We start from the raw sequence: 12,080 nt of genomic DNA on the forward strand, positions 1-12,080 counted from the left end.
AGCCTGAGCTGTCCCAGACCCAGCCTCAGAAGCAAAGAGAAATTTTGACTGGATGTAAACGCCTGCTGTCCACGGCTGTCGCTGACTACACCTTGCTTCTTTTCCCCTCCTTCCCTGCACACCGTAAGAATGCACCCTGCACTTGACTTAGCGTTGACTCTTTCAGGAATTTCCCTACTCTTGGGAAATGCTGTTCATATGACCTTTGCATTCATTTATTGTGGCTGCTGTTTATTGATGTGTGACTCTTCCTCCTGTTCGGTCTCATTGTCCTGGGTGGCCTTTCGGTCAGGATATACGTGGTGGTCCACTTGGGCCCCCGTGTTCCTTTACAGTGCCTATATATGATTCTTCCTCTTCTGTGCTCTTTCTGAACCTCGGTCAGTTGGATGTGGGACCCCTTGAGTTGATTCTCCCTCCCAGCCACACACACGTTCACCTTTCAGGCTGTTGAATCTGTATCTTATTTTTTTTCACTCTTTGAGGAAATCCTTTACGTTTAGTCTTTTGAATTGATCTCGTCAATTTCTGAAAGTTCATCTTTATGTCAATTTCATAAACATTTTCTAAGGTTATATATTGGGGCCGGAGAGATTGCTCAGTGGTTAGGTGTGCTTACTGCTCTGAGTTCAGTTTCTAACACCTGTGTAGGATGCTGACAGGTTCCCCTGTGGGCACCTGTGCTCACAGATGTTCATGTATGTATAATTAAGAATTAAATATAGCTGGGTGATGGTTGCGGCATGTGTCTTTAATCCCAGCACTCGGGGGTAGAGGCGGATCTCTGTGAGTTTGAGGCCAGCCTCTATAGGAGTTCCAAAGCAGGCTCCAAAGCTACAGAGAAACCCTGTCTCAAAAACCAGTATATGTCTCTTGTGTGTGTGTGTGTGTGTGTGTGTGTGTGTGTGTGTGTGTGTGTGTGTGTGTATGTATGTATGTATAAGGTTGGGGCATACATGGTGTGTGTGTGGAGGCCACTGTGGTTTTAAGTTGGCTTTCTGCCGCCTCCACGTGGGTCTAGGCACCGAACTCCGCTCATCCGGCTTCTGTGGCAAGCTCCTGTACCCCGAGTCAACTCAATGGCCTTCTGTTTCCCTGTTATAGCTGGTTTGCTGCTCTTGTTTTAATGAACGAGAGAAGGAAGGATTTCCCGAATACCCTTGTGTTCTCATAACCTCTGGGCTTTGCCTTTGCTTGCCTGGATCTTTCTCATCCACACTGTTCCCCTCTCCAGACGTCCAATGACACTACTGTTTCCATCTAGAGATCTGACAGCCAGGGAGGCTGTCAGGAGCTCAGCCCACAAGTCTGTAGGACGAAGTGGTGTGTTTGCCTTTGGGGGAGGGAGTGGAGGGCAGATGGAGTTTGTCTTCGACCACCATTTTCCTTATATAGGTTTCTCCTGGGGCCGATCGCCTGCCTTGTGCAGCATACTGTTGGGCGGGGCTGGGAGGGATTGAGGTTAACAGCGAGTGCTTCCTGTTCAGACTCTGAGGTAATTGTTGTTTCTGACCTTGTTCCCTGGCTATTGATGGTCCTATCTGAAAGCTTTTCCAGGGACTGAATATTTCCTCTTCATCTTTAACCCCCTGCACTGAACTCTGGGCTGTCATCTCTGAGCTGCCTGTCCGTTGACCTGTTTTCTGACCTTCCACAGTTGGGTTCAGTGTCTTGCAGATGCCTCCTTCTCAGGCACTCTGAATGCATTCATATCTTGATGAATCATTCATTGTCATTTAAGGATTCTGAAGCTCTGTGGTCTTACAATTTTTTGATCCATGTGCCTCAAAATGGGTGTCACTTGTTACCTAATAAGCATTAGCTAGAACACAAACCACGATTTTGTCATGGATTGTACTAGAATGTAGGGGAGAGATTGCGAGGAAACGAGACTCTGCTCTTGTCAGTTTACATGGAAAACCCTTTTCATTTATAACACGGTGGAGAGGCGGGACTTCTGCCTTCTCAAGTCTGTCCTGGTAAGAACAAATACAGTGTCACGTGTGTGGGCATCCTCAATACAATTAGCTTGAAACTGTTCAAAAGGGAAACCTGCAATACCTTGTAAACTATCATCACATGGCTCTGAGAAACATGGATGACCTCTTGAGTGCGGGGAAAGCCTCTTTAGACAGCATCTGTCGCTGTCACCGTCGGCACCTTCCTCGGCTTGATGGTATTGTGGGGCCCAGGCAGGCTGGGGCCTGGGCTCCCTGAGGATCCACGCTCACGCGTGGGTTCTGCAGTCACCTGCCCTGAGTAGCTGGCTTCCGCTCTGTTTGACTGTGGGGATGAAAGCTTGAAAAGTTCACCTTGTGTTTTGGGATTTGTCGCTGTCTGAATGCTCTCTGCTCTCCCAGGTAAACGTGTGTGTCTGTCCCGCCTTGAGTGTGAAGCCTTTGCTGCTCTTGTATAGAATCCGTGGCTGCTTAAATATTTGATGTCTGACACTTCAGCAGAAATCTTTTTTTGTTGTTTTTTGGTTTTTGTTTTTTTGGTTTTTCGAGACAGGGTTTCTCTGTAGCTTTGGAGCCTGTCCTGGAATTAGCTCTTGTAGACCAGGCTGGTCTCGAACTCACAGAGATCCGCCTGCCTCTGCTTCCCGAGTTCAGCAGAAATCTTAAGATCTCACCACTCCATAACTTCTTGTGCTTACTTTTACAAGCTGACATCAGAACACCCTGAATTCTATTTACCATTAAGAGAGTTGTGTTTATTTTCAGTAATTCTAAAGATTTTATGGTTGTACTTTTTTTCCCCTTTGCTTTCGAGACAGGGTTTCTCTGTGTGACAGCCCTGCCTGGCTGTCCAGGAACCCACTCTGTAGACCAGGTTGGCCTCAAACTCACAGAGATCCACCTACCTCTGCCTCCTGAGTGCTGGGATTAAAGGCGTGCACCACTATATCCGGCTACGGTTGGACTTTCTAAGAGAGCTGTGGATACTGTAGAGTTGTAGAATGTATAAATACCATTAATTTATGTACAGAAAGACAAAATGTGTTGGTAATGTCAGATTTTACAAAGTGCAAGCGCTTGTTTTGATCTTCCCAGGTGCTAAAATTATGCATACTTCACATCTTTAAAATTTTTAGTGATTATATAATTGCTCTAGCCTAATCTTTGCAGAGCACATCGTTCTTAAGAAGTCTGTCATTGGCAGCACTAATTGGGTTTAATGGATTATAAGAAAAAAAATCTACTGTTGAATGTGTGTGTGTGTGTGTGTGTGTGTGTGTGTGTGTACTAGAGAGTAGACGCAGGGCTACATCCCCAACTATTGAGTTTTGAAATCATCTCAAACCTTCATTACAATTATCTGATATCTGTATGGATACCCAAGCTGCATGAAGATTTTTATGACTTAGTCTTTTTGTTACCCACATTATTAAAGAATAGGAATGAAATAGCTTTGACTTAAAATACATTGTAAACATTATCAACTTACTAATTTTCTCTCCTTGTTAATTACAGGCTTTGAATTAAAATATAAAAGCACGCTACGTGGGCACTGTGCCCCTATTCTGGCTTGTGCTTTCTCCCACGACGGACAGATGCTTGTGTCAGGGTAAGTGATCTCTGACTAAACCACCGATGCACCTCAGGTAGCTCCCTGTCGTCGTTGCTTGGGTGACAATCAGCTGTTTCTCATGTGGGCATGCGCGCTCCACGGTACGTGTGCGGAGGTCCGAGCACAACTTGTAGGAGTTGGTTCTCCCCTTCCACCGTGTGGGTTCCAGGGCTTGAAATCAGGTCAGCAGGCTTGGTGGCAGTCATCTTTACCAGCTGAGCCATTCTGCCAGCCCAGTGGTTTTTCTCTCCTTTCCTATCTTCTAAGTTTTAGCTATTGAGTGGTAGGGTGCTACCTTGTATTGGTTAGTTTGTATTTTCCCCCAAAACAGTGAGGTCAGGACTTCGTCGGGATCTATTTCAGCATCGGATATATTTCCCCTGCATCTCAGGATGATCTCAGGTGAACTCCACTCATTTCCAACTTAAACTTGGCTTTGTTGCAGCAGATAGGCCTGGTGGTTTATATGGTATATTGCCGTAGAGAAAGTTACTTTTCAATCTCACCATTTTGGATGTGATTTATATTTTTTCTTCTTCTAGATGTTCATAAAACTTTTAATATGTAGTTTCCTGTACATTCGGGTGGTTTCCTGTACATTCACTTAAGTATATCTACACGTGGGCTTAATTTAGGTTGCTAGGAAGTTTTAGAAAACAAATTAGGGGGAGGGCAGGGAGGCGTGTGCTCTGTGTGAGAACCAGAGGAAACTGCAAGAGTAGCTTCTCTTCTTTTACGACAGGGGTACCAGGGATTTAGCTGCTCATGTTGTCAGACTTTCTTTGAATCACCAGCTCCAAAATAATGACATGGAGACTTATTAAGTATGAAAGCTTAGCCTTAGCTTATTCCCAACTAGCTCTTAATAGTCAGCCTGTTTACATTAATTTGTGTTTTTCCTCGTGGCTCGTTATCTTTCCTCCATACTGGACATCTGACTGTTCGCTCCTGCCTAGCAATTTGCTACTCAGCTCTTTACTAAACCAATTAGAAGGTGTCTTTCACACAGTGTGCTCAAATATCCCACTATATCCTCAAGCTTGGCAACCTCCTCCTTCTTCCTCCTCCTCCTTCCTTTTTCTTCCTCCCCCTCCCCTTCCTCTCCCTTTCTCCTTCTCCTCTCTCTCCCTCCCTCTCTCTCTCTCTCTCTCTCTCTCTCTCTCTCTCTCTCTCTCTCTCTCTCTCTCTCTCTCTCTCTCTCTCTCTCTCTCTCTCTCTCTCTCTCTCTCTCTCTCCCCTCTCTGTGTAACAGTCCTGGCTGTCCTGGAACTTACTTTGTAGACCAGGCTGCCTTTGAACTTACAGAGATGCCTCTGCCTCCTGAGTACTGGGATTAAAGGTGTGCACCACCACTGCCCGACTCCTTTTAGCTTCTTAAAACTGTGGAAGAATGTTCCATCAATTTTTGAAAGTTCTTATCTCTTCTGCTATTGCCCTTGTTCCTGTCTGTCTTCCTGCACGGTGCCGGTCACGTGTGAGTTGTACCTTCTGGCTGGAAACATTAGATCTTTCAGCCTTTTATGTTTTTATTGTTTCTTCTGTCTTCTAAATTTTTTTGTATATTTTATGTATATGAGTATCTATGCATTAGGTGTATGCCTAGTGCCCAAGGAAGCCAGAAGAGGGCTTCAGATCCTCTGGGACTGGAGATACAACTGGTTGGGAGTCATCCTGTAGGTGCTGGGAATCAAACCCAGGTCCTCTGTCTTTTTATACTTCATTCCTGATTTCCCCTTTACTAGTGCTCTCTTCAGTTACTGTGCTGCTTAAAACTTATTTTAATTTTGTCTGGTTTTGTTTATATTTACTTTAATGTTTATGTACTTTTATTTATTTTATGAATGTTTGCTTGAATATATCTAAGTGCAGTGAGGATGTACGTATACCAGGGCATACATCAGATGCCCCGGAGCTGGAGTTGTGGGTGGTTGTGACCTGCCTTGTGGACACTAGGAATCAAACTCAATCCTGTGGAAGAACAGCCAGTGCTCTTAACTGTTGAGCCGTCTCTCCAGCCAGTACTGTGCTACATTTAGTCTTCAGACTTTTAATTTTACTTAATCTGTGGTTCTGTAGTTTCTAGTTGGCTGTTTTTTTAAGGCCCTTTTGACAAATTATGTGATTTCTTGTTCTCATTTGGAACTTTTATTTTCAAAACTTTACCTCACGAAGCTTAATTTTAACACACATGATTGATTCAATTACTTTATAATTTTTTCATAAAATTTTTATTACAGTTTAACAACCTAGCCTCTTTTCAAACAAACAAAGAAATACGATTTCTTTGTTGTTTAGATTTTTAAAAGTTCCTGATACTCCAGTAAGACCAGCTCCATACTTCTTTGACATTAACTACAAGATATTGTGTTTCTGTGTATGAGCGTGACTGTATGAGGCTCTGCGCGTGCGGCTGTATGAGGCTCTGCGTGTGCGGCTGTTTGGGGCTCTGCATATGAGTGCAGGCACCTGAGATGCCAGAGGCATCAGAAACCCCTGCTCATTGTGAGCTATCTTGTGTGGGTTGTGGTGCTGAACTCAGGTCCTCTGCAAGAACAGTGTGCCATCTCTCTGGCCCCCACTTGACAACAACTTTGTCTTTTCTTGGCAATGCTGGTGATCAAACTCAGAACTCTGTCTGCACTTGACAAGTCTCTACCACTGAGCTATACACCAATACTTATTCATATTGTTTCTTTGGAGTGGGAGAAGCCTTGCTTTTTTGCCTAAACATTCTTGAACTAAAGTATCCACTACGGCCAGAAAAGTCTTCTGAGAAAATTCATCCATTTGCCTTTGATTATAATATTTGTTTTGAAATGAAATGGCATATGATTCTCTGTGCTCTATGCTTCATATTGCCCATGCCGTAACTTTACAGAAGTCAGTTCCCATAATTGTGGAACCCGATTACTGCCTTTATTGTTTTCTTTCCTGTCCCAAGAGTGTGTGGCTAATCCAGATATTTGGGTGCACACATGTGGTGCACACACACGGACACGGACATGTGCATATAAGATATAAAAGTTTTAAGGAATTTGGTGTCTCTAAAGGAAAAGAACAAACAACCTAGAGCAGTAGTAGGCGGGAAAGCAGAGCCAAGCCCCCACAGGGTTAGTAACACATACATCCTCGTGTGTGGGGATGGTGCCTAGTCTTCAGAGGCAGAACACAGGGCTCTGGCCTAGCAGTGGATTATATGTGGTGGATTTATACTATGATAGTATTTCTGGGAGGTGGTAAAAGGGAGTGGCAGGGCCTAGTTCGAAGTAGGTCACAGGTTTGAGTTCTTGGGGGTCATGCTCTCCCCAGGGTCATACCCCGCCCTGGCCTCTTCCTATAGCCCATTCTCTCAGCTCTGTCCACTGAGGAACAAAGAGCAGACTCCACCTCCTGCCACATTGTGTTCTGCAGGCAACAGCAGCCTAAACCAGTAAACCCTTCTTCCTCTAAGTTGAAATACATTAAATGGAAAAATGGATGTATTTACAGTGTGGGCCAAAAGCTGGGGAGAGGACTCTGTCTCTGCCTCCCCCGCAGCAGAGACGGGTTATGGAGAGGATGGGACGAAGGATAGGAAATACACAGATAATTAGCTGGGGCCTAAGTGCCTTAAGCTGGCAGAGAGGTTTTAAAAGCTGGGTTCTTGATACACCTTCAGGAGTAGGAAGCAGGAGCCCAAGCTCCATCCCTCTCAGCATGGCTCCCGTGGGGAAACCGAGGGAGACAGCAGCACCTTAGCTGGGCACCATCACTCCTACCTACAGACCCAGCACTTGAGAGACGGCAGCAGCAGGGCTGCCTGTAGTTTATGGCCCACCTAGTGTACAGTATGAGATCCTTCTGAGATAAATAAGATGAATACAATAAAGATAAAAAAGTTCTAATTTTGAGGGAGCTTAGGCTATGCTAGAGTCTTGAGCCTCTGCGGACCTAGGGAAGTGATAGGCATTGCTGAAGTGGCAGATTGCTCTCTTACCAGCACACAGGATAGGGCTGAGGTCAGTCCACGCTAATCACATAAGAATGACACATTTCGGGCTGGAGAGATGGCTCAGAGGTTAAGAGCATTGCCTGCTCTTCCAAAGGTCCTGAGTTCAATTCCCAGCAACCACATGGTGGCTCACAACCATCTGTAATGAGGTCTGGTGCCCTCTTCTGGCCTGCAGGCATACACACAGACAGAATATTGTATACATAATAAATAAATATTTAAAAAAAAAAGAATGACACATTTCAGGCTTAGGAGTTTATGAACTAAAGAAATGTAATAGCTGAAAGCTTTCAGCAGTAAAAATACCCTTTTGAAAATATAGTGTGTATGTTTATGTGTATGTGTATTTCTGAGAAGTAAGAATATTTGCTTGTGTTGTAAGCAGCAAAAAGGCACAGATCGGGCTACAGACAGTGTATTAGAGAAACACATTCCAGTGGAATGGAAACAGTACCATATGTTGTAAGAATAGATTCTACACATAGTGATTCTGTAGGTAAAAGTCCTCTGGAAGGTTTGTAATGCATAGAAAAGATTAGCGCTCTTTCTAGTTTGCTTTTGCCACTGTGACCAAATCTCCTTTTAAATGATACAATTTTAATATATGTCTTCTATGTGTGTGCATAAACACATATCACCGCTGGATTTTTTTTTTCTTTTGGCGATGCTGGGAATTGAACTTAGGGCTCACACATACTAAACACACTCTCCACCACGGAGCTATTTATCTATGTTCCTAGCTCTGTCATCAGATGTCGTCTGAAACATCTCTGCCACACATGCAAGGCTCATCACTTAGACTAAAGCCAAGATATTTGTGCTTCTAACCGCTGCTGAAAACATCTGGCCCACATCTGCTGATTCTTTTCCTCAGATCTTCCAGTTCTTGCTGAGCAGTCAGCTAAATCGTCGTGTTTGGGACTATTTAGGTGTGTCTCGTTCCTATCAAAAGGTGAATATTGCTCATCATCAAAATAATAAAGTTGGGTTCCATGGGACCGTGATGTAATTCTATCCCTGAGAAAGCTGCAATAGGAGGATTGTGAGTTCAAAGCCAGCCTGGGGTCATAGACTAAGACTCACTCATAAAACAAACAAAGCGAATTCTCTTTTGACCCAGGAAAGCTTAGAACTGAGTTTCCTTCTCTTGTCTAGGAATAGGCTAATGAACACAGTGACTGCAAAATTGAACAAGTATGTCTGGCTGTCTTGCGGAAGAACAGGACACTGGGGATTCTGAGTTGCGACTCTCATAGTTGAGTTCCTGGTGATTATCAATAACACCGGGGCCCTGGTAGCTCCCCTCCTTCCAGATCGTGAGGGAAGTGCTGTTTGCTGTTTTCAGTCCTTTTCACGGAATTCTAATTTCCTGTCAGCCTTTGTCTTAGGTGGCGGGCGTATTAGCGTCAGGTTAGAACTTTGAATGTTTTAGGTGTACGCTGGTGCTCTAGGTAACATTCGACTGTTTTCTGGCTATTTTTAGTTCATTTGGATAGATAGGCAAGTGAGTGAGTTGAAGTTATAACTTGGTAAAATATAAGCATTTAGGGGAAAACAGTAGAATTAGAGATGCAGATGGGGAGATAAAGTCAGAAACCTTATTTCCTAGAAAATTCCTCTGGATTAAAACGTATCATGTTAGTGTGCTTCACCACACTGCAGTACAGTACTGGAGGCCTGGCGTCTTTAGGAAGAAGAGCATGTGGGGCTTAGCAGTGAAGAGCTCCTGCCCATCTTCCAGAGGACCCGAGTTCCACCCTGCACCACCTCAGGAGGCTCCCAGCCACCTTAACTGCAGTCCCAGGAGGTCTGACCGCCTCTCCTTGTCTCCACAGGCACCTGCTCACTTACGGATTCATATATACAGACAAACACACAAATAATAAAGTGCATTTTCAGAAATTAAAAGAGAAGCAGTGCTCCTTTTCTCCTTACTAAGGCACTGGTTTGCATTTTATTTTGTATTTAGATGCCAGGCTCTCGAATGAATCAGCCAATCCCCTCTTACTCTATAATGACTAGCAGAAGGTGACTTAAGTCTGCATTTCCCCAAACCCAGTTCCTGTCTTCCCTTTATCTCAGTATACCTTCCTGACAGTTGTCCCAATCCAGTGCTCAAACAAGTCACTGATTCTACTTCTCTCGTGACACTGTGTCTGATGGTGGCTCCTGAGACTGGAATTTATTGTTGTCAGCCTGACATTTAAAGAATGTATCTATTTGAGACATAGTGTCATGATGGCCAGGTGGGAGGATTGTTTTCAGATGGATATGGTACTAGCTGTCCTTTCTACAGAAGCTTAAATGGACATGTGTGTGCACATGTATGTGTTTACGTGCGTGCGTGCATGCGTGTGTATGTATTTCGACTGATGGATTTTTCACATCTTTCATTACATCTTTAAGGTTTAATGTAGTACTGATGTTCATCCATGCATCAGGGCATCCTGAGATTTAAAGCCCCTTTGTCTGTCTTGTTTCTTCTTGGATAGTTGTTGTCCACACTGATATGCTATGGAACTGGAAGTTCCACCCACCATGTTGCCAATGTCACTTCTTAGTCTTCTTTTTCCAGGATGTTAAAAGAAATGGAATTTTCCATGAGAATTTTAGTAATTTACAGAATTCAGGACTAAACGAGAGCACTTATATAGTATGTCTAGCATATGCATGATTCTTATTTTGAATCTATGACAGATTCTGAGGTTAGTTTTGGGTTGCCTACTGAACAAGGGACTTTAAGCTAATAGGTGGGACTCCTTTGCCTATAGCCCAATACATTCTCATGATGATGAACACAGACAGTAGTGTCACACAGTGTTAGCACGGGTCTTGCTGACCTCACAGTGTATACTGTGTTGCAGAAAGATTTCCAAGGGTGGAAAATAAGAAACTAGCATGTTTTTAATCTATTGTGTAAACCATGTGCTTTGCTACAGTGTCCTAGCTTTCTCTGTATTACAACTCTTTTCCTACAAGAAGAGCCCACCCACGCAGATGTCCACTCCATTCTAGTTCCCCTGTCAGTCTTCCAGAAGAGTATACTTTGCTTGTTAGAGAACTTTTCACCTATTGTTTGCTTTTTTTTTAAGGTCAGTGGATAAGTCTGTCATCATATATGATATTGTAAGTATATCAGATCTTATGTGTGAACTATGTAAATTGCTTATTAGATAATTGAACCTCGAATTTAGTTATATAAAAATACTTTTTTGTTTTGTTACCCCCACCCAGTGCAGACCAGGCTCCTGAGTGCTGGGATTAAAGGTGTGTACCACCACCCAGCTAAAATATGTTTATTTTTAATATATCTATTTATTGTGCCCAAGAATATAATATTGATTCACACAACACTGAAATAGTAAGATACTTGGAAAAACCTTAAATACTTCCATACTATCTTTATGATTTTAAATCTAATCACAGGAAACACAGAATTAGAGAGCATCAGTGTTCAGAAATTCATCCTGCCCAGCTTCCAAGGCAGCAGGCTGTGGTTGAATGTAGCTTACCCATAGTTCTTAGAGCACAGGGTGGATTTTCAGGGACCAACATAAGAGTAAGTTACCAGAGCCTTGGAAAAATATGAGTTTGGGGCAGATTTATATGAGGAAATGCTGAATGGCATGAGTATAAATAAAAATGAACATTTATATTTCACAAAGATATAGTTGATGGGAATGACCTTTAAGAGAAAGTCAGTGTTGTGTGGCGCTGCATGACTGGGTTCAGGCATCAGCCATGATGACCATCCAGCAGAGGCATAAGTCATAAGAGTGTGGTGTCCAACAAGTGATTAATTACCTACGCAGGAGTTAAAGTCAGTGGTCACTCCAGCCGGGTGAGAAAGAACCACGGTCTTTCCTACCAGCTTGTTATGGGATGTTTATATTCACAAATGGGTGTCACACTGATTGTTGTCTCTAAACCACGTGCTAGTCCCTGCTAGTAGATAGCAGGGAACAGTTGTCCCCACTAGTTAATCTGGGAAGAGCAACCTCAGTTGAGAAAATACCTCTGTTATATGGCCTGTAGGCAGTTCTGTCAGGCATTTTTTCTTAATGATGGATGTTAAAAGACCATTCCTGAAGCCATGATGTTGGATGGAAGGAAGCAGGCAGAGCAAGCCATGGAGAGCTGGCCAGCAGCAGGATCCTCCATGGCCTTTTCTGCCTCGGTCTCCGTCGGCTGGCATCCCTCAGTGATAGACTGTGATCTGGAGGTGTACGTGGGATAAACCGTTCCTGCCCCAGGTTGCTCTTGGACGTGGTGTTTTATCACATCGGTAGGAACCCTAACTCTAACTGGGATAGTATCTGTGCATTGACCCCCTAAGTGTGCCCAGTAGCAGCGCCTCCCGTTCACTGATACCACTGCAAGAATGCACCCTACTTCCTTTGTTATGCAACTGGGCTTCTAGTATCAGTCTTGGTCAAACTGGCAAATGTCAGGGGTCACTGCATAAAAACCTCCTAAGAAGGCAGTCAGTAGGCCGCCATGCTGATGACCGAGGAAGCAG

The 12,080-nt window shown here is 43.8% G+C and overlaps 1 protein-coding gene across 3 annotated transcripts in view; it reads left to right on the forward strand.

The window, feature by feature from the left end:
- Wdsub1 (WD repeat, sterile alpha motif and U-box domain containing 1) overlaps positions 1-12,080 on the forward strand; it is a 34,282-nt gene that overhangs the window by 7,736 nt on the left and 14,466 nt on the right. For all 3 annotated transcript variants that reach the window (XM_038338001.2, XM_038338004.2, XM_038338002.2), the window contains exons 5-6: positions 3,474-3,567; positions 10,654-10,687. In XM_038338001.2, the coding sequence (XP_038193929.1) occupies positions 3,474-3,567; positions 10,654-10,687 (128 nt within the window). The remainder of the gene's footprint in view (positions 1-3,473; positions 3,568-10,653; positions 10,688-12,080) is intronic.

The sequence above is a fragment of the Arvicola amphibius genome, chromosome 7, assembly GCF_903992535.2.
Source record: "Arvicola amphibius chromosome 7, mArvAmp1.2, whole genome shotgun sequence".
Taxonomy (NCBI): domain Eukaryota; kingdom Metazoa; phylum Chordata; class Mammalia; order Rodentia; family Cricetidae; genus Arvicola; species Arvicola amphibius.